General features: G+C 37.7%; 1 protein-coding gene across 16 annotated transcripts in view; it reads right to left on the reverse strand.

The window, feature by feature from the left end:
• ERCC6L2 (ERCC excision repair 6 like 2) overlaps positions 1-27,028 on the reverse strand; it is a 144,232-nt gene that overhangs the window by 11,896 nt on the left and 105,308 nt on the right. For 14 of the 16 annotated variants that reach the window (XM_070589902.1, XM_008528596.2, XM_070589903.1 and 11 more), the window contains 2 exons: positions 25,468-26,629; positions 20,284-20,438 (listed from right to left, as the gene is read on the reverse strand). In XM_070589902.1, coding sequence (XP_070446003.1) covers positions 20,284-20,438; positions 25,468-26,629 — 1,317 coding nt within the window. Of the gene's footprint in view, positions 1-6,954; positions 12,219-13,621; positions 14,952-20,283; positions 20,439-25,467; positions 26,630-27,028 lie in introns of those variants that run through there. The other 2 variants (XM_070589911.1, XM_070589910.1) reach the window with 2 other exon arrangements.

A 27,028-nucleotide genomic window follows, 5' to 3' on the forward strand; every position in this document is an offset into this window, starting at 1 on the left:
AGCCCCCCGGTACATAGTTGTGTATTTTTAGTTGTGGTCCTTCTAGTTGTGGCACATGGGACACCACCTCAACGTGGCCTCATGAGCGGTACCATGTCCGCGCCCAGGATTCGAACCAGTGAAACCCTGGGCTGCCGCAGTGGAGCGCATGAACTTAACCACTCGGCCACGGGCCTGGCCCCAGCAAATAATTTCTAATGGAAATAAACTGACTTCTTCAAAACATACTGTCACTTAGATGGACAAGCACAAAATGCCAGGTGGCTAGGTTGAACCAGGGCTTTGTATCAGTCAGTAATGTTAAAGGTATTTTCCTAAGACATCATTTCTTAAATCCTAAAATATTATTAATAAAGAGAGGAAAATGCTGATCTTTAAAGATAAATTTGAAAGAGATTTGATGCATTAATTTTACATCATGAGAAAACAAGATGAATGTTAAAAGTTCCTAATAAAAAGGCTCATCATCTTGGATGATCCTCAAGAAACAGTTATCCATTATTGTAAGGAGAGACGGGAATGTTTACATGAGGTAAAGGGAGTAAACAGAAAGAGAGGAGCTGGGCCAGCCAAGAACTCTCCCTCCCATATACTGCATTTCTGAGGCCATGGAGACATCATGCCAGGCAACAGCAATTTTCAATTATTTACATGATTACTCTGGGTCTTTCTGACACTGGCAGCATTACAAAGCTCACGTTTCATAAAGATACATTTTTCTTAAATCAGTTTTATAAATTCTTCAGGAAAATCCAGCTTTCCCAACCACAGATATCAGACATATGGATCTTTAATTTTTGTGAAATATTCTACATTTAAAACCTGATTATTTTAGACAACAATAAAAAGGGAAAAGCATTCTTCTCTCACATGGGCTCAAGATCCTATCTTTTATTTAAAAAATCTATCTAGGTTCAGATTTCCATTTTAGTAGGGTACTTTAACATTTTACAGAAACAATGCTGTGAAACAAAGTTTTGTTTATTAATTAATTTAATAAACATTTTGGTGCTCTTCTTATAAAAGCTGGTTTCGCTACATCACAGCAAAACAGCATCCTTTACAATGGCTGATACCAAAAAAACAGCGCCATAGTGCAGCTGCAATTGTGGTGACAGTTGTAATTTATTATAGAGCAAAGTACAAGGCCCGTGGCCCAGATGAAAAGATTCCAGATGATGTGAATTGCACTCAAACTCATTCATTACCACTTATTTCAAAGCTATGAAGTCAGATGACACTGAGGCAATGCCATGAAGTAGCAACAGTATCGAAGGCTCAGGTAACGGACAATTCAGTAAGATGAGCTGGATTAGGAATTTAAAAGAGAATACTGTCCCTCCTTAACATTAGGATAGAGGGTGAAGTTGCTTGCTCAAAAAAGCAAAATAAATCCACTCCTCTTTCCCCTAGAAAGTAGAAGGCCAACAACTGAAACACTATGTCTGTATTTGATAGCAAATTTTGTGATCATGACATGAAGAAAGCAGTAATCTCAGTTTCTGCAAAAGTCCCTAACTGTTCCTAACTTTTTCTCTAAAAGTTTCTGCAAGATTATCCACCTCGATTTGCTTTGAAGAAGGACCTCTGCAGTCTGTGATTTTGATGACGTTTTTCTTCATCTTAAGATTCATGGTTATAAGAAGAAGGAAGGAAGTATGAAGATAAGAACTTTGGATAGTATTTGTATAGTATAAATATTTCTGCTAATAAGTGTTTACAAAGCTCGACGCTGTCAGAGTATAATTTATAACTTATTGCCATGTTCATGATTATATTTCCATAGGTTATTGAGTAGTATTAGGTATTTCCACAATAGTTATTTGTATGAAAAAAATCAAACTCAACTTATGGAATCCATATTAAAAATAAAACTGAATAAGTGTAAGGAATGTAGTAATCATTTCTAAATAATGTAAACATACAGTTAAAAACTCCACTTGATGACAAGATTAATTGAATGGAAATGGGCGCTTACTTAAGAAGCTGAACTTATCAGAAAATACTGCAGTAATAATTATAATTTATGACTAGTAATATACCTTGCTCCTCTGGACGTAGGTATACTGTAAGGAGCAGTCGGTTCAGAATTGAAAGAGTAAGGGGAAACTCTATTCAGACCACGGTTAAAGGGGTCTAGAAAGGGAGAAGGTGGGCTATGGCTGATTATGTGAGTCCTAATCTGACTTATATAATTAAAAATGTGCACGCATGATATAGTATCTTTACAAAAGTAATTGTTATTAAAAATAAAATTCAGAATATAAAAATTTTCTTAATTCAACTAAAACATTAAGCATATATTATTTCTATAAATGGTAATTGTGCTAATATATTTGGCCAAAATAGTCCCCTCACCAGTCCACAACTGAATGCTTAACATGGAAAGGCTCACTTCAAAGGCTTCGTGAATACCTGCTTTAATTTTGATAAAGTTATAAAATCACTATTGATTCTTCTAACATATCTGTAAAATGTGTTTGAAAATATATCATAAAAATTACTATTTAAAAAGGTATAATGTATACATTCTATAAATAAAAGCTATAATTTAAGTTGCAAAAGATACACATCAGGATCACAATAAGAGGCCACTTTTGTCAGGAAAAATTCCTCCTTCTAGAGTGGCCACAATGAACCCACGCTAGACCTAATCACCTGTACGTAACTCTGTGCAACTTCTTTCTTACTGTGAAGTTGTAGGTTTATATTGGTTCTACCAGGAAAACTCCTTATCTTTAGACTAATAGCATGAAACATTCAAATGACCTTTGATAATACTCTCTTCTTCCTTTGAACCAAAAGTGCACTGTCTATATTTCAAGGCATCAGATCTAAGCCAAGTTGCATTATTTTAATTGAATCAATAGTTATTTTTTGAAAAGCCTAATTGAAAAAAGAAGATAAGGTATATATAGATTTTCAGCATGAAAGAGTAAGAAAAAAATAAAACAGACTCTTTAAAAGTGTGTAGATAGCAATCTTTGATGTCAGTGTACTTAGAAAAGAAAAAGAGAATATTCCCCCTACCTCACAGCCGTATGATTACATTAGCATTTTTCTATTTACACTGCTACATATGAAATCTATTTTTATATACTAGGAAACTTCACTGCAATAGTGCAGAGACTGTTTAAGGAAAAAAAACCCCTCTTCTTATTAATAGTCTTTGAAGTAAAAAATAATTTTGGAGATAAATTACTAAAGCACTGTAGAGGGCACCTGGGCAGGAATAGCAAGGAAATGAGACAAGTCTGATAGGGATCACTCTTTCCCAGACCCACCCACCTGTAACAAATGGGGCAAGAAGCATTACCGTCCAGGAGAGTGAGTCTCAAAAGCAGTCATGAACAGCCTCTAGCTCCCACTCTGGCAGAGAAATACTATCGTAATCTCTACCACCTTTCTAAACCTCCTTGGGGCTAATTCCTGGAGACACATCAGTGGTGGTGCAGATAACGCTGAGCCTTCTCCCCAGCTCCTGTGTACCTCCCGTGGCGCAGAGGGAGCTTGGAGGGGGACAGTGCCCAGTGAAGCGCAGCATCCTCATACGATGGGTAGCCTGTGCATAGGAGGCTATCAGGAATCAGTGAAGTCTTTTATTAAGGAACTTTGGAATGGACCTGTCTGCTGAGCTGGTTTCTGCAGAAAACAGCTTACAGAGCAAACTTCACTAGAACAAAGAGCAGTACATATTGAACAGCCACATTCACTGGCTTTTCCCATAACAGATGACTAGGCTTGATTAGTCACTGAGAACACTGGGAACAGGCAGGAGTTTTCACAGGCATGGGAAGGTCCTGATGGCTCTGCCCCAGTGAGAAGCCCACGTGGAAGGATTAGTTAAAGTTTGGATTCTAAGATCCCCAGAGGATCTGCCTGTCACAGGAAAGCTCTGTGGTCAGCACCTTGTTCCTGAGCACAGCACAGAGCCTCATAAACCACTCTATGGTCACTGTCACATATAGGCACGCGCATGGGCACAGGCTCTCACATCGGCCTGATCACCCCAACTTTGCCATAAAGCCTAAAAAAATCAAGCGCTCTTTCATTTTTTTTTCTTCAGTAAACCTTAAATAGTGAAGTCTGAGAGGCAGCAATGCTTTTGTTTACACATCTGTTCAAACAAAAGATTAAAAAAGAAATCTCTGGGTAAGGGCCAAACCCTGTAAACACATAGAAAGTCATAAACTTGTTTGTCTTTGCAAAGCAGGGAACCAGGAGTACTATAAAAACATACAGCACACGTAAATAAATTCATTAAAATGGCATCTGAAAGTCTAAAACGACAAAACTTTTAAGGATCTTTGCACAAGTGTGAAAAAGCTCCTATCCTCAAAGTAATAGTTCAAGATTTCTGTCTGGTGGCAGGAAACGTCACTGTAAACGCAGTTTCCAATACGCAACAAAAACCTAAGGCTAACCCCGCATTGTATTCACTCACCCTCTGTAGAAAAGCCAGCTGGTTAAAGGACCCACCACAAATATATACTAAAGTCAAATTTTCTGCCTATGTTTAAAAACGACATTCAAATCTGAAAAAACAAACAGATTCAAATCCAAAAACTTTTTTTGGGGGGGGGAGAGAGATTAAAGTTTGTAACTACGGTCTTACTTTCCTCCTGGAAGAAGTAATAGTTACAATCCAGCTATATAAATATTGATAGTACTTTGCTTTCTGAGTGAGCCACAAAAGGACAACCTTATACTAGCTGCCCTGAGCCTAGGTTCCGTTTTTATCCACAACAGTCCATCTCATGTCCAAGAAACCCATCTATCTAAAAGACAGAACAAATGACAGCCTTGGGAGAGCAGGCGAATATCGTGGGGCACACACTACAAATAGAAACGTATAAGCCCTATCTCCTGGAGATTCGTGAACCTGAAGGCACTGCCGTTCATAGCCACAGCAGTCAACCTACGGGAAAGGGCCAAAGCCTAATACCCTTAGTCCTCCATGGGCAGGAAGTAAATTCCCTTTAACATCTCCTACACACAAAGGCTAGAGTAGGGTCAGGGGCCTTTTAGGGTAGCAGTCTGAGTACTGGACTCAGCACGATAGGCCCTGGGGTCTAGGCCTCTCTCGGCCACGTATTGTGTAAACTTGGGGAGGTTATATATCTTTTTGAGCCTCATTCTCCTGGGGGATAATGACGAGGGATTTGGGGATGAGGATCTAGGGACAGAGAATTTGGAGCTAGGACTCCCATTAGTCTCTTCCACGTTTAAAATTCACAGTTCTACCAGTATTTACAGAATCTCCAGTAAGTGGTAATGAATGGGTCCTTAGCATCCTATAGCCCTGACCTCAATTTCAAATCATTGTATGTATCGAGTTTTATTTATATTCCTGTAAAGCACTCTCTAGAGACTACACAAAGGTCCTATACTAAATAATACCTGTTATATGAAAAGATCACAGAAGGGCAGTGCTGATGGAAACAAATTAATTAAAGCAAGCCTTTCTTGGCAGGCGCTGCCCTGTCTGCCCTTCCAGGGGCTGGCACTTCCTGTGAGGGGCTTAGCTCCTCACGTCCCTCCTCCGCGGCCTCTAGCTGGCAGAAGCGTAGGCAACTAAGCGTAGGCTGATTTGGTTACAAGGCCCCCAACGGCTCTCCAGTGTCTAGGGGAGAACGTTTCAAGCACCATGCCACAAATGACACTGATACATTGCAACTATCTGTGAGGTTGAATGCAGATTATTATATGTAATAAAGTAGTGAAATCCGTGAATGACTCACTTTTTTAGTCAATTAGAGTGGATTCCCTACACCCTCATCATTTTCACTCTCCCCCATTCTGATACGCTTTCTCGAGTCCCGGAGGAGAGGAAGCAAAGCTTCTGCACAGAGAAAGGCCAAGTGGAAGCATGTCCCACTAGAACCGAGTTTAACGACCAGGTGACTCTCTTCATGTGGTCTAAGCATTCTGAAGCTAACTGCTCTTAGGACTCTTTTACCCTTTAAAAATTATTGAGAACCCTGAAGATCTTTTGTTTATATGGGTTATGTCTACTGAAAACTTAAAATATTAATTCATTAAAAATGACAATAAGCCAAGTACATTTAATCTAAATAACCTTTTTTAATAAAAAAAGTTTACATTATCCAATGCAAACAAAAAATTAGCAAGAAGAATCGCTATGTTTTACATTTTTGCAAATATCTTTAATATCTCGCTTAAGACAGACAGCTAGATTCTCGTATCTGCTTCTGCATTCAATCTGTTGCAACAATGTTGTTTTGGTTGGAGAGTATGAAGAAAATTAGCCTCAGCCTCATACAGATTTGTACAAGAAAAGCGAAGAATATTTTAATAGCCTTTTCACATAATTGTAGATATTCTTTTTTGATACTGTATCAAAACTCAAGATTAAGTTCATGTAAGATCTGAAACCATATCAATAAATTTTTTATATTGTTAAAATTAAAATTCATTGGTATATCCAGAACTTTGGCTGACTTTTTCCCCCATTTACAATTTTATAATATCATTCACTGGTCATTTGGAAAATACTGATTAACTGAGTTATGCAGATCTTCAAAATGCTGACACATTCAATTACACATTGGAAAATCATATTTGTTGTTATCACTACCCATTGCCTCAGAAAGATCTCAAGGTTTGGGAAGGTATCATGGTCATCGTGGCAGATACAAGGTTTTCAGTATTTTAATTTTCACTTGAGAGCTTGAATTTTATCACTGCCAACAAGTTCTGTTTGTTGTTTTCCTTGAAGAGACATACTCACTAGTTCATTTTTAAGAAAGTATTTACCAAATATACAAGCCTTAATAACCATAGTTTGTCTGTCAGTCATCCTTTCAAGTACAAATGGTGTTCCATAAAAAAAGTGGCTAGTTCAGTTTGTATGTCAAGTGCTTATGTGTACTTTCTATTTCATCAAACAAAATATAAAAAAGATGAGTGCTAAAGGGTTGAGATTTAATAAAATTATTAATTTCTACTGTTTCATCAAGGATATTCATAAGAGAAACTAGTTTTCTTTTCCTGCAAGTATGTGATAGTGAAGAATCCAGTGACTGCTTGTACAATTTAGGGCCAGTAATTGATTCATGCTCAACTGCCAGGTGTTTTCCCACAATTGCTTTTGCACAATTTGTGCAAATGTCAACAAGTGAAAAGAGCACTTGGTATTATTTTGAAAATAGTTCTGACCTTCCAACCTCTGAAGGAGTCTCAGATATCTTAGGACCCCATGGACTGCATTTTAAGAACTGCTGCTCTACAATAAACTGGCACGCTTTCAGTCAGCATATCCTTGAAACGTCCATGCCGAAAAATCTGCCCAGGATGATCAAGAGTGGATTTTGGTTTCACCCAGCTTTATGTCCACGCATACGAAAAGGGTCCCTCTTTACTGAGTGAAAACAGAATAGGTCTTCTGCCCAGAGTAATGATCACATCTACCTGCTCCAGCCCTGGCTCTTAGCCTTTTTAAACCACAGAATGGTTAGATATTCTGTATGTGTTGAAAGTTACTTGTCAAAAGTATAAACGCCAGCATTTCAGTCTGTTCAAGTCAGTTTAACATTTATTGATTACTTCTCTAAATGCAACGCCTTTCATGATCTGTTCGCAACCCTCTATGCAGCTTTACTTTCCCTGTTGTCCAACATAAGTCAGCCTGGTTAGGCCAGTCTTCTCACTACTGCCAAACACATCATGGTATTCACTCTGGTGCACCAAATTTCCTTAACCTTGCCTTCTGCCCAACATAGTCCTACCCATGCTTGAAGGTCCAGCTTCACAAAGCTTTCTTTGAGTATTTTTCTTGCATTGCTATTTCAATTTCTCATTTAATAGCTTTATTACATAAATGGAGTCTATCTTGATTAACATTTTATCATAGACAGCATACCAAACCAATTAGCAACAATGTTGCACGTAGGCCAAAGATCCAAGTTTCACCTCCAAAGGAATACATCAAAATTGCGGGGCTCTCTGAACAGGCAGGGCCCCTGTACTGTCAGAAACTATTTGATTGTTTAAATCTTACCTATAAACTGGAACACAGATGCCCCTAATCCAGAGAGCAGCCATATATACGGTTTTGTACTGAGTCCTGAGTAATGTACCCTACAGGCTCTCAGTAAACAGATGCCAGATGAATACAAACTGACACAAATATAACACACCTAAGAAAAATTAATTTCTGGAAAACATTTACCAAATAATTTTTATGAACAAAGTGAAAAGTTCTTCCTCTTAAGGTATTCACTATTTCACCTGGCAACAGTGACAGGAGAGCCTAAAAACTGAATAAGGCAGCAGGACGGGGCTTCCACTTCCACTGTGAAGCAGTTAACGCTAGTCATGAAAATCGTTTATAGATTAATTGAAATTTGATTCAGATAGTAACTTAGCTATAAGATGACTGACACCTTTAAAATAAAACCTCAACTTACCAACATCTTGCTGTAAAAGCTGTGACTCTGGTTATGCTAAAAGGAATATTATCTTCATCAGGAAATTTGTGAAAATACCACAAATTCCATATTGAATCAAGGACCACAGTTCAGACATATTTATCCTGCCTAAAGCCAATCCACCACACAAAAATTCACACTTATACTAAGAAATTAGAGTAATTCTTCACATTTTTATTTATAGACTGTCTTTGAGAGGGCTTTATTTAGTATCTACTGGAAATTCAATTAAAATCAGTAAGCTCTAATTGCATATCTATGTACCAGGAAGTGTTCTAGGTCCTGGGAATAAAAGACAGAATGAGATGCCGTTCCTAATGCAAAGGAGTTGCACAGTCTCATCAGGGAGATGGAGTCAGACGTTGATGGCCTACCAACAGCCACTGCCTCGCTCTTCGTCGTCTGAACAAAACTGGAGTTCTCTTAGAAATGTGCTCAGGGAAGGTGGGTTGCTCTCTCAGTTGAGAGAGATAAAGTAGTAAAGTGGATAAAGATAAAGTACTTTATCTTGAGATAAAGTAGTCATCCTGCAACATGAGGCAAAAGGCCCAGGGACTAAAAGTTAACTTACTAAGGATAGCGGGGCAGAAATGGACAGAGCCTGAATCCTTATGATGTCCTTGGGCTGTGGCACCAACCCTGGAAATACCTCCCTCCAGACTACCTTTATGTGAATTAGTTCAATGGCCTATTGTATAGGCCACTTTTAAATGGTTATTCTATTCTTTGCAGCTGATAGCATCCTGTAGACATATATACAGTATCACACAATATAATGTGATAAGTGCTATAGCAGACACACACAAATAAGTAAAAATAAAGATGAGGAAGACATTTACACTGTTTTGGAGAAGCCTTAGGGGAAAGCTGTCATGAATGATATAGGGGGTAGGAGTTCAATAGGCAGACACAGGTGAAATGGAATTTTAAACAAAAGAACCACAGGAGCAAAAGCATGGCAGGGTAAAAGTTTGCGGTACACTTAGGGCTACATCACAAGGTGAAGGCTGACTAGGAAGAGCCTGTTCATCTTTATATCCCAGTGGCATCTAGTTAGTGCCCATAATCCTGAATAAGTGTCTCGGAATGAGACTGCAAAAGCAGGCTATGGCCAAAGTAAGATAGATCTTGTGTGCCATGGAAAAGAAACACAATAAGACATTTCACAGAACTTTGGAAGACAGAAAATTACGCCCCAAGTGACTGTTCAAATTTATTATTGCTAGATGAGGAAAGCTCAGAAAGTCATGTATGGGTAGGGATATCTTTCTGATACCATACCGTTCTCCATGTTGTCCCTTCTTGAGTGGGTTTCTTATACCAGCACACTATGGCTAACAGATGACAAATTATGAGTGCAGATGAGGAATACCAGCATTTATGCTGCTCTAAAATGACTAATATCTTTACATTATCTGCCAGTATACCCACTTGAACATTAACTCATGGAGCGAGGAGTTGAGAAGACTTTACTTGAAGTGCAAATGGTTGTGGGGATCTGCCTTACGTAGTACTTTTGTGCAGGAATTACCAACAACCAACATTTTCTGAATTCCCACTCTGTGCTGCCTGTTACTTTGTGGTAGTGTTTCTGGAAGCATACGCCATGGTCCTGATCCTTACGCAGCTTGTAACAAACATGAAGAGAGAGCAAATACACATGAGGTAAGTAACAATAAGGTGATGTCTGCCATGTCTACAGAGATGACTGGCACAGAGAATGAGTGTGAAGGGACCTTGGAATAGAGTGATCTCTGACGACTGAGGCTGTACGGAGGAGATGGAACTTGAAATGGGTCCACCTGGAGTGAAGGATCAGACGGGAGATGATATGGTTGGAGGTGTAGACTGAGTAAATTTATCGAAGCCCATGAATGCCAGGCAGACCTGAGAACACTTCTCATTCAGATAGGGAGGGATTGTTTCCCCTGGCTGATTAAATATATTCAGTGGTGGCTGTGAACAATGTCAAGTCATCTCCAGAGGATTTCCAGGAAAACTATGAAAGTTCTTCATGGAAAAGATAGCTTGAACTCTGAAAAATTCTCAGAACGTAGTGATGGGGTTCATTGTACCCTGAAAACCTAAATGTATTCAAAAAGTATCAGTTACATGAAGACACCATTATAAGTGTCTGGAGTTATCAAAGGTGAATCAGAGACATGTGCTGCTATTTCAAAGTCCAGAGTTTATTAGAAAAGAAGAAAAAGAAGTGTACATACATAACTAGAATAAAAATTTGGAAGTCATCCTTTAGACTGAGGCCATGTCGAGTACTATTGGGTGAAGCAGACAGAGTGTAAGAGGAAGGACAGCTTCCTTCCAGCTCAGGGAGGAAGCGGCTGGAGCTCTGTGGAAAAGATGTCACATCTGAGGAGGGTCCTGCAGGGAAGAGGAGGTCTGGAGACTTGGGGATAGAACAGTAAGGCTGAAAGTTATTCCTGGTAGAGAAAAACCATAAATAAAGAGAAAAAAGTAAAAAATAACGCCTTCTCAGAAGATCCTTGGCAGAGTAGATATTGCCAACAGTCTTGCTGTATTTCTTGGGTCTGGACAGAGTTTTAACTGTGTAAAAAATATTTTTTAAAGGGAAGGATGTATTCAGTCCACCTGAATTTTTTGTTTAACTGCTAAAGTGAAGGTAATTCTTCACAGGCAAGTTATCTTGGAAAATTAGACTGATTTGTCATACTGTAAAAATAAAATGGAGCATATAAAAAAAAAAAGTAAAACCTCCAAAACAAAGCAGAAACCAAAAGAAGAGAGAAAAAGCACAGGAGAAGGCAGAAGGATTAAAACTACAGGGATTTAAGCTGACTGCCACTGTTGAGCCTAAGAGAAGCCACTTACCCTCTCATTTTTAAAAATCAGTAAAATAAGACGTTTGCATTAGTCTCCAAGAATCCTTCAAACTCTAAAATACTATGATTTCCAAACCCTATAATTTTGCTTTATCTGTCCTATAAAAATTCACAGTTCATATGTGCAGAGGCAGGATTCTCAGATGACAGGGCAATAGGTGTTTCCATAAAGTGGCCATGTCCAATTGATACCATGGTTTTCATAGAGGGATAAAATATAATTTGAAAAGCGCTGTGAAGTGCTTAACATTCTTTGAGTCACTAGGTGGAGTCAATCAGAGTTCAATGAGGCCTTATCTCTAAGCTTTTATATTGTTACATGGAAGGCATTATTGAAGAAATAGTATTTTTTTTAACTATTTAGAATCTTCCAACTATTCTAAACAGAGATATTATTCAAAGAAGCCATATCTATCTTCTATGCAATTGGAACAATAACTAGCTAGGAGAAAAATTAGAATAAAACTACTTCTTAATATCAAAGATTATTTTTGTCAGTCCAGTCCATTGTGAAATTAGTTTATAATTACTTTCAAATACAATTTTTTTCTATACTATTCTTCATGACAAATCAGCTATAGTTCAGGGCAGGTCTATAAAATTAGAGGACTGGACTCGATATCTTTAATGATATTCTAAAATATTCTGTTATTGGTACTATTAACAACAAAAATAATAACAGGTCAGTGTAGAGAATAAAAGAGGGAATTTCATTCATTACCCCTACTGATAAGCAACGATCACAATTACAATCATAAAAATTTATACTATAGTTTGAGTCATTTTAAGGCCTTTCTTGCAAGGAGCTGAATGTCTTTTGTACACATCAGCTCATTAATCACATTACTCCATTAATCCTGGTACCAGCACTGTGAGGAAGGATGCCACAGCTTCTCGTGGCCTCCAGCTAGGAGGGGAATAGTTATATATGTTTGTAGTTGACACCAGATTCTCCTTACTCTGACTAGGTGACAAGTGTTCTTTGCAAATGACATAGTATCTGAATCAGTCATAGTTCCACGGACAGAAGCACAAAAGCCTTTTTCATGACAACGCTAGTCACATAATTTCGTACACATGCACGCACAATTTCAAAATCTTGATCTTTACAAAAATTACTTGAAAGAATAACTTTCTGATACAAACACCATAAAACTAACAATGAGCATAGAAAGAAAAATGGTAAGACCATGAAAAATCCCACCCAGTAAGAGTTAATTCCATTACATACTGAAGCCATAAACCTTACCTACTGGACTACTTCACAAACCAGTCATTTGTGAACAATTCCTTTAAACCATTATGCCAGTCACTCTCCTAAAAAATAGGATAATGGAATGCTATATCTCCCCAAAGTCTGCTTATTGTAAACAGTCCATCCTTCCTTGCTCACTCCAAAAGCTGTATAAACACACTGCAATCAAATCCCCCATAGCTCATAGAAATCCTCTCTTTAAGGAATCTACAAAATGCCAATCTAATACAAATACAAGAAAGAGAAGTTCTTACTAACACAACATTGTGTATTTACAGTATTCTGACCGGTGCTTAAACCTGCACTGTTATATAAAAGGCACTCTCCCCCGGCCCCCCGCCCCAGGCTGACAGCCTGCTTAGTTCTCTCATTTACACCACACTGCAATAACATAAAGAAGGGTTTACTATTAATCCAGGTTTTACTACAAAGCGACCCGTTATTTCTCTGTCAAACACTGGCAAGAGTGCCAAGTGTCTGTCATCCAATTCAGGGGATTAAGTTTTCTTTTACAGTCTGATACTTGTACCAATTTATAAAAATACAGATATAGTTTCTTAGCGTTGGTCACAGTCTATATTTTGGCCTGGAGTCAGGCAGCAGGGTCGGCTATGACAGCTGGCAGGAAACTGAGGGGACAACACATCCTCTCCCTTTCAGTCACCATGCCTCAGTTGCCATAGTGATTAATCCTTAATTGAATGCTGTCTTTGTACATTTCTTTTCAGAAAACTTAAAGTAAACTTCAGTTGAAAACATGCAGTTGATTGAAAAAATGAGGTACCACATCACAAACAGGTATAGCAAAGTTTTGTGACATACTTCCACACATTAAAGGAGCAAATTAACTCTAATAAAGGTATTATCAGTTCCTTCAAAGGCTCAAAGCATTTCTTTTTGGTCTGAGCTTAAAACTAAATCACATGGGCTTTCCCCCTTTTATCAGACATCTCATCTTTTAAAACAGGCTGTCTTCAGAAGTAGTTCTAAAATATCCAAGTACAATTTAAGACCAAGTGAGTTCTTATTTCATATAGTTTGTACTACTAAATAACAAAGGTATAATTAGAAATTTATTTTAGGAGAGAGAAGTTTTAATTCAAGACATTTATAAAGTACGTTCTATAAATAGAAATTAATTTACAAAAGTATAAACTGCAAGAAACCAAATGAAACATGGAAACGATAGTCTATTTGAGGCCTTTTCTTAACATATAGTCGAAACTGAAAAGCAGGTTCCGAGCTTTTGCCATGTTGGTTATCCATAACTACATCAGAAGGACTGAGAAACTCTGAAGGACCACAGACCTTTAGCTAGGATTACGGTGGACACCGCTTTTCTCTTACAAGTTTCCTAGTTAGCATAGTCCTTTGCAACTGAGTTAAAGGCTCACTGAGACTCAACGGTATTATTCCAAGGAAGTGAAATACTTGCATATTGTGGCCATTGCTAATCGTGTATTGCTTTCATACAAATAAATAGGATTTGTTTTGTTTTCTTAGGAAGTGAGGCAACTCATTCGCATCTGGCTGCAGACACACACACAGACCACACGCACGCATGCACATGTACACTCACACACACAAACACACAAAATCCTTTCAAACACAAATAAAAGTCTCTAACAAAACTTTGGTGACAGACACGTAGCACTGAGAAGAATTCTCAGTAATCAAAGAGACTCTGGATGTGAGCTCCAGATGAAAGACACTATACTGTAGTGGGAGGTCTGGGGATCTCTGGAGACTCCAGAAGAAGTTGGCAGACATTTTCTAAAACTACGGCTTAGTCTCTTTTGCCTTCATCTCACTTCATTTCCCTTTGCCTTAGTTTATTCTTTTTTCTTCCCATAACTGTTTTTAAATTTTTTCAAAACTGCAAATTCAGTACTGTCACCCAACCCCCCACTACAAGCTGCAAAATCTCTCAGTGAGTAACATACATATCTCTAACCAAAAATGATGGTATGTTTCAATAGTTTACTCATTAAAAGTGTTGAAATAATATTGACCAGATACGATGAAATCAGTGACTGTGAACATTTTTTTTCTTAGAAATTCAGTGAGATGGCTTTGAAATATCAATCTCTCATCTATGTGAAATAATAATATTTTAAAAAGTCTCTTCAGAAATCCTTAATTTAACCATCTTTACAAATAGTTTTAGTAAAGAGCAAAAGGATACATCACCATTCCATCTCCCTGACATTACTGAGGTAGTATTTAGTTTCTAGAAGGATTAGAATAAGGGGAACCAAGACCGTTATGTATGGAGATAATGCAAAAGGACTGGTCTGAGGGCAGACTGACGTCTCGCTCATCTGTCTGTCCGTCAGCAGCTATGGCGATACCTTGAATTAGAAGCAGTCACTGCAATTGATGAATCTAAGGAGGAAATAAGTCTATCAGCTTTAAAGAGAAAAGTTACTAGTAACTTCAATTCTAATACAGAATATGCAATACAGAAATATATTAATATAAACCATAAAGTCCTGAGTGGCTTTCTCTTTTCATAAGCAAAAACTTAAGAGTCACATATAAAATTCTGAAAAATATTCTACCATGAACATTCTTTTCTTTGTTAAAGGAGTCCAAAGCCTCAGATCCACTAGTACCGCCCATTCTTTTACTTATGGTTAAATGCGGTTGCACACAACTGTTGAGGATTAGCTGTCCTTGTTGATCCCCACCTTCCAGGGGCATGAAAGGCCTATCATTAGTGTTATCCAGTGGTAGTAATAACAATACTTATTATTCATTGAATGTTTACTTTGTGTCAGGTACCGTTCAGAGCATTTTACAGGTATGATCTCATTTAGTCTTCACAACAACCTTTTGCAGTAAGAAGTATAATTATTTGTATTTTAAACGCAAGAAAAATGAGGCAGAGAGAAGCTAAGTAACTTTCTCATGGTCACACAGGAAGCATGAGGTAGAGCTAGAATTCAAACTCTCACTTCTGAGTAGAGTCCATGACTTAGGCTAGTCGTAACCATCAAGATTCATTCTGCCTCTGGAAGATGACAGAGTTCAGCAAATTGAAGATGAGACTCGTTACATGAGTTCTTTTGTTTATTAATTTCTAATTAAAATAAAAGGAGGAAAGCATGAAGTATGTCTCAGGGGTTGTAGTTTTATGTCAAAAATACAACAGTTTTAGACGGTGAAAAACTAAGAACATTATAAATATGTACGATGATTATCTATTTTGAAAATTCTGATTTTCACATAACAAGGAAGACCTTTCTTTTTTAATGGTAAGCTTATAATACTGTCTCCAAGTGATTTTTGTATGTAGATAACACTACAGCTTTCAAGACTAAAAGTACAGCTATACGATTACAGCTATATGACTTAACAGCTATATGACCTACAGCTATATGATTACAGCTATAGGACCTACAGCTATATGATTATAGCAATATCACTTACAGGTATATGACTTACAGCTATATGATTACAGCTATATGACCTACAGCTATATGATTACAGCGATATCACTTACAGCTATATGACCTACAGCTATATGATTATAGCAATATCACTTACAGGTATATGACTTACAGCTATAGGATTACAGCTATATGACTTACAGCTATATGATTACAGCTATATGATTACAGTTATATGATTACAGTTATATGACTTACAGCTATATGATTACAGCTATATGACTTACAGCTATATGATTACAGCTGTATGATTACAGCTATATGATTACAGCTATATGACTTACAGCTGTATGATTACAGCTATATGATTACAGCTATACGACTTACAGCTATATGATTACAGATATACGACTTACAGCTATATGATTACAGCTGTATGATTACAGCTGTATGACTTACAGCTATACGACTTACAGCTATACGACTTACAGCTATATGATTATAGCTATATGATTACAGTTATATGACTTACAGCTATATGGATTACAGCTATATGACTACAGCTATATGATTATAGCTATATGACTTACAGCTATATGATTACAGCTATATGACTTACAGCTATATGATTACAGCTATATGATTATTTGCCCTCATATTTGTATTTGTATGATATACAGTTTTACAGATATACAATATTTGTATGATTACAGTTATATGACTTACAGCTATATGATTACAGCTATATAACTTACAGCTATATGATTACAGCTATATGACTTACAGCTATATGATTACAGCTATATCACTTACAGCTATATGACTTACAGCTGTATGATTACAGCTATATGATTACAGCTATATGACTTACAGCTATATGATTACAGCTATACGACTTACAGCTATATGATTACAGTTATATGATTACAGCTATATGACTTACAGCTGTATGATTACAGCTATATGATTACAGCTATATGACTTACAGCTATATGATTACAGCTATATGACATACAGCTGTATGACTACAGCTATATGATTACAGCTATATGACTTACAGCTATATGATTACAGCTGTATGACTTACAGCTATGTGTTACCCTGGTGCATTAAATGGTATAGGTCAACTCGGAGGGATTGAGTCTTCCTCTGCTGTAATTTTACTGTATGACATAGTACTTAGAGAAGTCAGCCACCGAGACGAGCAGGCTTATACGGACCATCCTTGGCTAGTCAACATTAGTGGCATGGGATTGGACCTCCTGCTTAGTGGCTTTAAGACTTCCCTGAATATTTTACACCCATCAGCGTTTGGTCATTAAACAAGAAATTTCTTCATATATCCTGAAAAAGGTCTACTGAGTTGGTCCATGTGTGGTGGGGGAGCTATATGGCCTCAAAGTGCAGATTAGAAACCCAGGGAGTGGATATTCCAATTTGTTTCCTGGTAAAAAATGTCTCTTACTCTGAAAACCACTGTGAAGAGACAAGGTTTCTGATGAGATTGTGCTGTCCACCTCAAGGATGTTGGGGCTGGGGGCCGGCCCAGTGGCATACTACTTAAGTTCACACGCTCTGCTTTGGTGGCCTGGGGTTTGCAGGTTTGCATCCCAGGTGTGGACATACACATTGCTCATCAAGCCATGCTGAGGCGGTGTCCCACAAACGAAAGTGGGAAGATGGGTACAGACGTTAGCTCAGCAAAAATATTCCTCAAGCAAAAAGAGGAAGATTGGCAATACATGTTAACTCAGAGCCAATCTTCCTCATACGCACAAAAAAAGGATTTTGTGGCTGGAAAAGGTTGAAAACTACTGGTATTGCTAATATAAGGATAAAGGAACTCCCCTGTCCCCAGCCCCCACCAATTAAAGGCAAAGTATATTTCTAGCATTTTGATTTTTACAACTTCCCTTAAGAAGGTTCTGAAGGGACTTCATTGCTTCTATATCTAGGGGTTGCTTCTCAGGTACATTTTGGGAGAAATTATATAGATATAAATTTCTTCTCTGAGAAATATTTAAATAAGCTAACAACCAATATCATTAAATTATTTCATTAACATCTACCACAGGAGTTTGCCAAATTATCTGACCTTTTCACATTAAAATTTGTTTGTCTGGAAAAGGGCATAGTTAAACAAAAAAGAGCATGGCTTTAAAAAAAGCCCAATATAAAAATTTAGCTGCCTGTTTAAAAGATTCTGAGGGGCCGGCCCGGTAGCGCAGCAGTTAAGTTTGCAGCTCTGCTTCGGAGGCCCGGGGTTTGCTGGTTCAGATCCCAGACACGGGCACAGCACTTCTTGGCACACCATGCTGTGGCAGGCATCCCACATATAAAGTAGAGGAAGATGGGCACAGATGTGAGCTCAGGGCCAGTCTTCCTCAGCAAAAAGAGGAGGATTGGCAGCAGATGTTAGCTCAGGGATAATCTTCCTCAAAAAAAAAGAAAAATTAAAAAAAAAAGATTCTAAAATGCTTTTCATTCTAATACAGCAAATTTCTGGCAAAGCCAGCATATTTCTGCTTACGTTTTTCAGAGAGCTGCTACAAGGTAGTCAAACTGTAGAAATGCCGTCTACAGTGTTGGTTGAGATGTGGTATATTCCTAGATCAAATGGGAATATCAAAACCCAGCATCCTCGGGCCCTGGAAGAACACCTCTGTGGGCTGTACTCTGGCACGGGGCCTTTGCACTACACTGCAACATGCTAAAAGCACAGTGTTTCAAAGTCCATCATTACGCCGCCTCTAAGGATATTCTAAGACAAGTGACTGTTCCCCAGATCATTGAGTGGTCCCCACTGAAAACCCCAGGTGACAAATTTCCTTCAAACTCAGCGCTAGGGAAGACTCCCCTCTTCCCTAGAAGAGCTGGTATTTTTCCCTTAGGAACCACCACTTAGCTCTGTGTTTCTTGTCAGGGGTTACGGCATTTGGGTAGAACAATTCTTGGCATGTGGATGTGCCTCCCCTGGACAGCCATTTAGCAGTCCTGGCCTCCAGACCTTAATGCAGTCGGGCACTGGGGCATTGCGACCACCCAACTGCCCACATGTTTCCAAACGCACTAGATGAGAAGACACGAAATAAATTATTTATTTCCTTTGTTTTGTCTACCAGGAAACTCACTGAAATTTGTCATTTTAAAAAAATATGTGGGTAAGAACACTATGTGTTTTACATCTGCATTCTAACTTTCTGCCAGTCTTGAACTTCCAGTTTAATTTATATTTTCCATGGGCCTCAATTGCATTCTGTATTCTGATTTTACTGTTAAGAAGTCCAAATCCTTTGTTGAATCAGACGAGGTACAAGTAAATGAAGACAGCTTGACAGTTCAGAAGCATTTTCCCCCTTCATTCTTAAAAGTAGTACTAACTTGAAATAAAGTATCATTGTTGTGTACAGTACACATTTTTTCTTTCTTTTTTTTGAATAAGATTAGCTCTGAACTAACATCTGCTGCCAATCTTCCTCTTTTTTTGCTGAGGAAAATTGTCCCTGAGCTAACATCTGTGCCCACCTTCCTCTATTTCATATGTGGGACACCTGCCACAGCATGGCTTGATGAGCGGTGTGTAGGTCCACGCTCGGGATCTGGGCTGGGGGACCCCGGGCGGAAGCACAGTGAGCGAATTTAACTGCCACACCACCAGCTGGCCCCTACCGTACACATTTTTAACTCCTATACATAAGGGGTCGAAAAGCTACTCCACAGACACCTAGCTCTTAGGAATTAATAAAGAGTAATAAGACAAAGACAAGAAAACATTTTTTAAAACTTTTGATGAAAGAGACTATGTATAAATAAAATAACACATTTATACAAAGCTTTATTTCTAGATAACAGCAATTTCAAATGAGAAGAGCCCTTAGGAAGTATTTATTATTTTTAACACTATAAAAACTCTTTTGCTAAAAATATAAATTCTATTTATAAGGCTAGTTTTTGTGTGTGTCTTCATTTTAGATGACAAATTTTGGAGGAAATCTAATCATGCACTGTGTTTTTTTCCATATGAGCAGAAGTGTTTTTGGTTTTGATTTAACTGCATGCTTCCCTCAGATTCATCATTTTTGGCAATCTTTATTGATGGAAAGTATTAAGCAACTCAGCATTATTAGGCATTTTGTATAGGTTTGTCTTTTAATATAAAACATCTTTGGGGACTATAGTGCCCCAAATGGTGTTGTTTTCATACTTATTTGTATGTCACCGATAGTCTTAGGAGGTACTTTTGAGGGAGTATTTAGAGAAGATCCTGTTAACTTCTGTGAAACGAGATAAAAACTAAAGATGACATTACCCTATGTCCTTCTTACCTTAGAAGTGCAAACAGCTATGTTAGCGGGAAGCTGGGAAAACTGCTTCAATTCAAATACGTCACGCGCTGCCCATCGGCTCATGTGGTTTTCAGCTCTGCTTGATCCGATCACATTCTGGTTCGAGTGAATGTAAGCCACCTCCCGAACACCATCTAGGAAGTAATTGATGTTTAGTAAGTGATGTCTCATTATGAAGCAATATGGTTCCACATATTCTTTAAAAATTATCAGCAATGCACTACAAAACAGGTTATGTTTGTTTTATTTTTAATCTTTAAGAAAAATATTGTTTGTATGTTAACATCACACTATTATTTTTTAAAAACACTGAAAAGAGAAAGAGTTGAAATATATTGGTCTAGGTTAACTTGGAAATGACTTTTCCCTCTCATCACTATGAGAACTTCTGAGATTAGGTAACAATGTTTAGATTTAAACCTGAAATGAGGGTTTTGGCGAAGAGAAAAGTCATGGTGGAGGGTTGTCTGTGTGTATTTGTTGTCTCTGTTGACTTAGAAAAATTGTTTATGAATCTGAAGAACAGCGCTCGCCTCCGCTGCCCACAGTGATGGGGCGGGAGTGGGGCTGGGGACCAGGGAGTTTCATTTGGTTGGCTTTGATCAGTTTTACTGTTGGCTGTTTTGTCGTTTTTGTCATATGCCCAGAGAATGTCAAGACTGGGAGCTTTTTAGGAAATGAAAAAAATTAACTTACAGGTTTTATCTGAAAGAAGTTTAAAAAATGGCTACATTTTTTTATTGCTTTGCCTCTAGGCACCTAAAATTTACTTTTAAATTGTGGTCATCAAAGAGAAGGCTAGAACTGAGGTCTGCAGCAGCTCCCTCCAACAGCTCTGGCCAGAGCCTCAATCACCACCTTCAGCACGTGTGTGTTTCAGCCCTGGACCTCTCTCAACCAGAAGTGCCAATCACCTGAAAACAACCTGCTGTTAAACAACAAGACTAAAAGAGCAACTAAGATGATACTCTCCTAACATATTCAAACATTAGGTAGTATATACGGCAACAGATTAAAACCGTCAAAAGCATGGTTCTGGTAGAAAATTTACTCAGATTTTTCTTAATTTTGATGACATATTTTATGCATTATTCAAAGTAGCATTAGTTCCACACTAACTATTGACATATTTTATGCAGTAAAAAAAACCCCACAAAAAGTGAAAAAACTCAGCCGATTATTTAAAAAATAGTTTATGCAATAATTCCCCAAACCTAAAACCTAACTGTAGGGCACAAATCAAAGGATAGTCCAGTACTTAGTTACAACAGCCATCAAAACACACACCACAATCATCTTCTGAAGGAGACTACTAATAACCACAAAAGAAAGCTTTATTTGTAAATAAGTGAACACCATGATTAAGGTTTCTACATCAAAATATTTTCGCTTATATATCAGCTTCTTTCACATAGTTCTTTGAGTCCAACACTCTTGGAAGCAATGCTAAGTCTTAACATCACTTAACACATTCTCAGCAGATGGTAGCGGCAGGGGAAGTAGTTTTCCAATCTCTCTGAATCCCTACTTGCGACAGACAGCAAAACTACAGCCATGACAACTCTTACAACAAAATTAGATGATGAGATACCCCCATGAGCCCCAAAATACAAGCATCTGGGGACAAGCCACCAACAGCTACAAAGGGTCTGTGTGAAGGAAGAAGGAAGCAACAGGGTGGCATCTGATGGCTCTGAGAACAGGAAACCCAGAATAGACAACAGGTATTTACTGGAAAGCACAATGGGCCGCCTAGAGAACAGCAGCTGAATCTGGGAAGGTTTTCTGCTCTCCAACACTGACTAGGTGCAAGGGGCGCAGGGGAGAAGGCCTGAAGCGGCTAGCACGGGCTAGCCCTTAAGAACTCCCCAAATGGACCCACCAGAGCTCCTGCCCAGGTCAGGGCCATGCAATGAGGAAAAGCTCCTGGGAGGTCAAAATGAGCAGGATAGGAAGAACAGGGACAAGGGGAAGAGAAGGTCTAGAGCAAAGATGGGAGAGAATTCCACCATGGTTTGGAACAATACACAAAAATAACAGATAGGGATCTCTGAGACATTAGAAAGGACTTCCTAAACTCTGTCTCATTTAAAAAATTCAAAGCAAATAATTTCTATAAAAATGAGCAACAGGGTCAAATCTCCTAAAAATTATTACAAGAGAAAAGAGAATAAGCAGAATAATATTCCTACAATGGCAACATGCCAGAAAGCCATGCTCACAAACAGATTAAAACTGTAACTGATTTCAAAATGAGGTAAAAGATTTTTAAGAAAATGATAAAATACAAGATCCAACAAGATAAATCAGAATTAGAATAACTCAGAAATAAGTGACAGAACTCAGAAAAGACAGAGAACTTAAAAAATATATATATATTTCAGAAATGAAAACTAAACTAGAAGGAACATAAGAAACACAGTATATACTGCTTTAAGAAAATTAGAAGGAATGTTTTTAAGAGCAAAAAGAAATGAAAAAGATAAAAAAGGATTTCAGAGAATGTAACAAATACTGAAGATAGGCAAAGAAGATCCAACATTTGAGTAACAGGAGTCCCTGAAGAAGAAAGCCAAAGGAATAGAATAAGTAACTAAAAATATTAGTATAAGAACGTTTTTCTGAAATAAAAACCGAATTGAAACTACACTATAAGAACATTGACGCAGAATAACCAACACTGCTATGGACTGAATGTTTGTGTCCCCCCACATTCCTATGCTGAAGCTCCCAGTGCAATGGTATTTGGAGGTTAGGCCTTGGGAGATAATTAGGTCATAGAGATGAAGCTCTAATGAAAATGATTAGTGCCCTTACAAGAAGTGACACGAGAGGTGATTTCCCTCTCTGCCATGTGAGGACATAGCAAGAAGGCAACCATCTGTAAATCAGGAAGGAGGCCCTAACCACGAACCAAACCATGTTGGCACCCTCATCTTGGACTTCCAGCCTCCAGAACTGTGGGAAATAAATTTGTTTAAGCTGCCCAGTCTGTGGTACTTTCTTATAGCAGCCTGAGTCGACTAAGACAAACACCAAAACACAATCTAGTAAAACTACTGAATAATAATGAAAAGAAAAAACCCCCTTTGTGCATCTAGGGGGAAAAAGATGAACAGATGGCACACTACGTCATGCCAGAAGAAAATGAAGCTACATATTTAGGATACTCAAGAAAAGAAAGTGTGAGCCAAGAATTTTATATCCAGCAAAAATGACTTTTAAGTATAAAGAGCACAGACTGTTATCAACAAGAATCTCGGGAATATTATTCTCATGAGCACTTCCTGAGGGAACTACTAGAAAATAAGCTTCAGATGACCAAAATTACTCGAGAGACACTGACATAAGGACTGATGGGGAACATTAAATTTATAGTTACCTGCAAACAAGGATAATGACGTCTAAGAGGCGGGGCATTTACAGTGCAATGTCCGTATGTTCTGACAATGTAAACACAGTACATCCATTTTAAATTGGGAAGAAATGGGAGAACACATGCAAAAAACCCTTAATGTTTCCAGGAATCATAGTGCAGTAGTAGTGGTATTTTTATTCTTTGACTTTTGTGTAATATGGGATAAAACAAATGAGTAATTATGGAACGTTATAATTAAATCATTCCCTATATGCTTAAGAACCAGGATTATCAGTATGGAAGAAATGGTATACAAATGTGCTAGAGAAGAGGTTAAGTAAAAGCTCTATACTCTCAAGTTAAGCATCAATATAAATATGGAAGTATCAATAGAAACTCATCATGTATTTTATCATATATAAAAATACACATATGTACATAAACACACATATAAATATACACATAAGTATAAATATATATATACACACACATATAAATAGAAACCTATGTTCATATAAATATATATGTATGTACATACACACAAAAATAATCTGTCCAGTGAAAAGGCCCAGAAATAATGACCGAGCTAGTAGTAGCAATAATCATTCCTAGCACCAGACTGCGGTCTTGAAACACACTTTCTCACTAAATGAAACCAAGACTTCTTGGAGAAATGACTGATTCTAGGTCTGGGGCAGAAAATGTACAGATGATCCCGGAACATCTTGTAATACTAGATAGCAATCAAAGATGACTAGCATCATGTCAGAATGTCTCAGGAACCAAAATTCTCATGTCCAAAGGCTCCCACTGTCCAAAGATGGGACAATTGAGCCTCAATAATGATATTAATTGCAATGAATTGAGACTCATTAAATGTGTTTGAATCAATTAATTCATACGATTTTAAGAAAAGAATGGGTCATCCTCCAAGGATGATAGGGAATCCATTTATTATACTAAAAACTGGTAAAGATAGGAATTAAGTCTTTTTGCCTTCTCTGTATGAACTGTACTACTGGGTAATAGTAGATGAGGGGAAGTATCTCCTTATGGAAGCATTCTAACAAACAAATGAAAAAGAAATAAGAGAAGTAGAAAATATCATTGTGCTAACCTGAATGAATAAATAGTTACAGGCATTAAGCAACATTGGCTGCCAAGATTATAGAGACCAGCAAACATTTTGTGCCTCCCATGGTCTTGCCAAACTTTTGTCAAAGGGATTGAACTGGAGTTTGATACAGTCTCAGGAGCCAACTGCTCACTTGCAGGAAATACAGAGGGCAGAGAAATACGTTCAACTGTACCAATAGCACACAATCAGCAAAATGCAAATTGAGGAAAACTCTGCAGATAGCTCAAGTTCCTCAACAGATAAATCATAAGGAAATGAAAGAGAAGCAAGAGGAATCTTATAGATTGAAAGAGATTACATAAAGATTTTAAAAATAGGCAGGACAAAACTATAATGTTTAGGGATACACATTTGTGTGATAAAACCATAAAAATGCCAAAAAGTAATTACTGTAAAAGTTAGAATAATTAGTATTTGTAGGGGTAGGGGAGCTGTGATTCAGATGGGGCACATGGAGGGAGTCCTGGGGTAGATGACAAAGTTCTCTACCTCAACCTAGCTGGTCTTCCCTTTATCCTGCCACTCACCCATTTCCTCATTTGTGCTTCAACATAGCATGTTGATTGCAGGCCTATTTTATAAGCTAATTCAAGAATTTCTTACAGAACTATTTGATTGCACAAAACAAATATGCAAAGAAAAGTTTTCAGAATGTATCTGTAGTTACCTAAAAATTTATCCATTGATTCATACATCTGCGCTTGATCGACAACTCTCTCATTCGAAAATTTCATTGGTTTTCTGGGTATGAAAGTGCTATTTTTCTTATGGCTAGGCAATTTTGAAGAGAAACTGATTCTGTCTTTCATAGTTTCTGGTCTATGGCTCTGTTTAGAGAAAGTGATGTCGCTAACAGATAAATCATCATCTGAGGATGAAAAATCATCAACAGTCTGAGAGTTACAATCTCCGTCTGTTGCATACAGTTGGTTTGTTTTCTTCACTGTTTTAGGAAAAGTGTAAAGTTCTCTTTTCTTTTCTTTTTTTCTCTTAAACCTTAAAGAAGTAGTAGCTCTTTGCTTTCTTACTTTTGACTTGGAGGAAATTTCAATGTCATCAGACTCGTCACTAATATCACTGCTGCCTTTTCTTTTCATGATAGGTTTTAGGGTCAGGTTCTCAAGATTTAATTGTTTTGAAATTAGTCCATTTACTCTGAAGTCAGTCTTTTTATAATCACCATTATTTTTTATTTTTACAGGGTTTTCTGTTTCAGAATCTTCAGATCCATCCACAGGTGGCTTAAACCTTATACTGTTCTTAGGGACTTTCTGAGTTGTATATTGTGTGGGAAAGACGACGTCACTATCTTCCGATTCTGTGACATTCTGTAAAATGCAATGGTGGTCAGTTGTATTTTTAAAATTTTTCTCATCATCAGACTCAGAAGAAATCTTCTGTTCTAAAATCTTCTCACTTTTATCAAAAATGCATTTTTCATTTGGATTTAGGGTGTTGGCTAATTTCCGATATCTTGAAATACCAATAGAGTCTCGACTTTTATGACAATCAACATCTTTGGCTTCTGTTGAAAGGCACGTGGGTTGTTCATCAGAACTTTCATCATCAGAGGCAATATTTCCATCACCATCCTCAACTGCTTTAGACGTTGTCTCAAACACGTTAGAGAAACCACATTGGAGTAAGGTAAGTTGTGCGGGAGAACCCGATTTACTTGAGTCCCGTGGTTTGTTCTTAGCAGTCTTTAGTTTTGAGTTTCCCACTGCCTCCTCATCACTGAAATCACTGCAGAGATCACATGCCTCTTTGGCCAGTGGGTCTGCAGGTTGCTCTAGACCTCTGTGTTCTTGACAGTCAGGCTCTCTAGGCTATATAAGAAGCAATAATGGAAACATTAGAAAATGCTGAGATAATAATATTAAATTTATCACACAGGAAGGGAATTAAATTTGGGCAGATGATTTATATACAAGTACCTCACTTAGTATTTTCTAAAAGTACAAAATTTAATAAATAAATGTAAAGTATTTAATGTTCTGTCTGGTACACTCTTTCTCTTTTCAAGTTGAATAACTTTCAAAAACAAAGAAAAGTTTAAACTACAATACCACATGATCAAATGATTTATAAGAAAAGCACAGAGCAGAGTGGTCAGCTGCTAAGATGCTGGGGCCGATTCTGGTCTCAAAAGTGAAAAGCACACAATTGCTTACTGCAGTCCAGCAGATACTTCTAATCATGCTTTGCCAACAAAACAAATTTGTAGG

The sequence above is a fragment of the Equus przewalskii genome, chromosome 22, assembly GCF_037783145.1.
Source record: "Equus przewalskii isolate Varuska chromosome 22, EquPr2, whole genome shotgun sequence".
NCBI classification, from domain to species: Eukaryota; Metazoa; Chordata; class Mammalia; order Perissodactyla; family Equidae; genus Equus; species Equus przewalskii.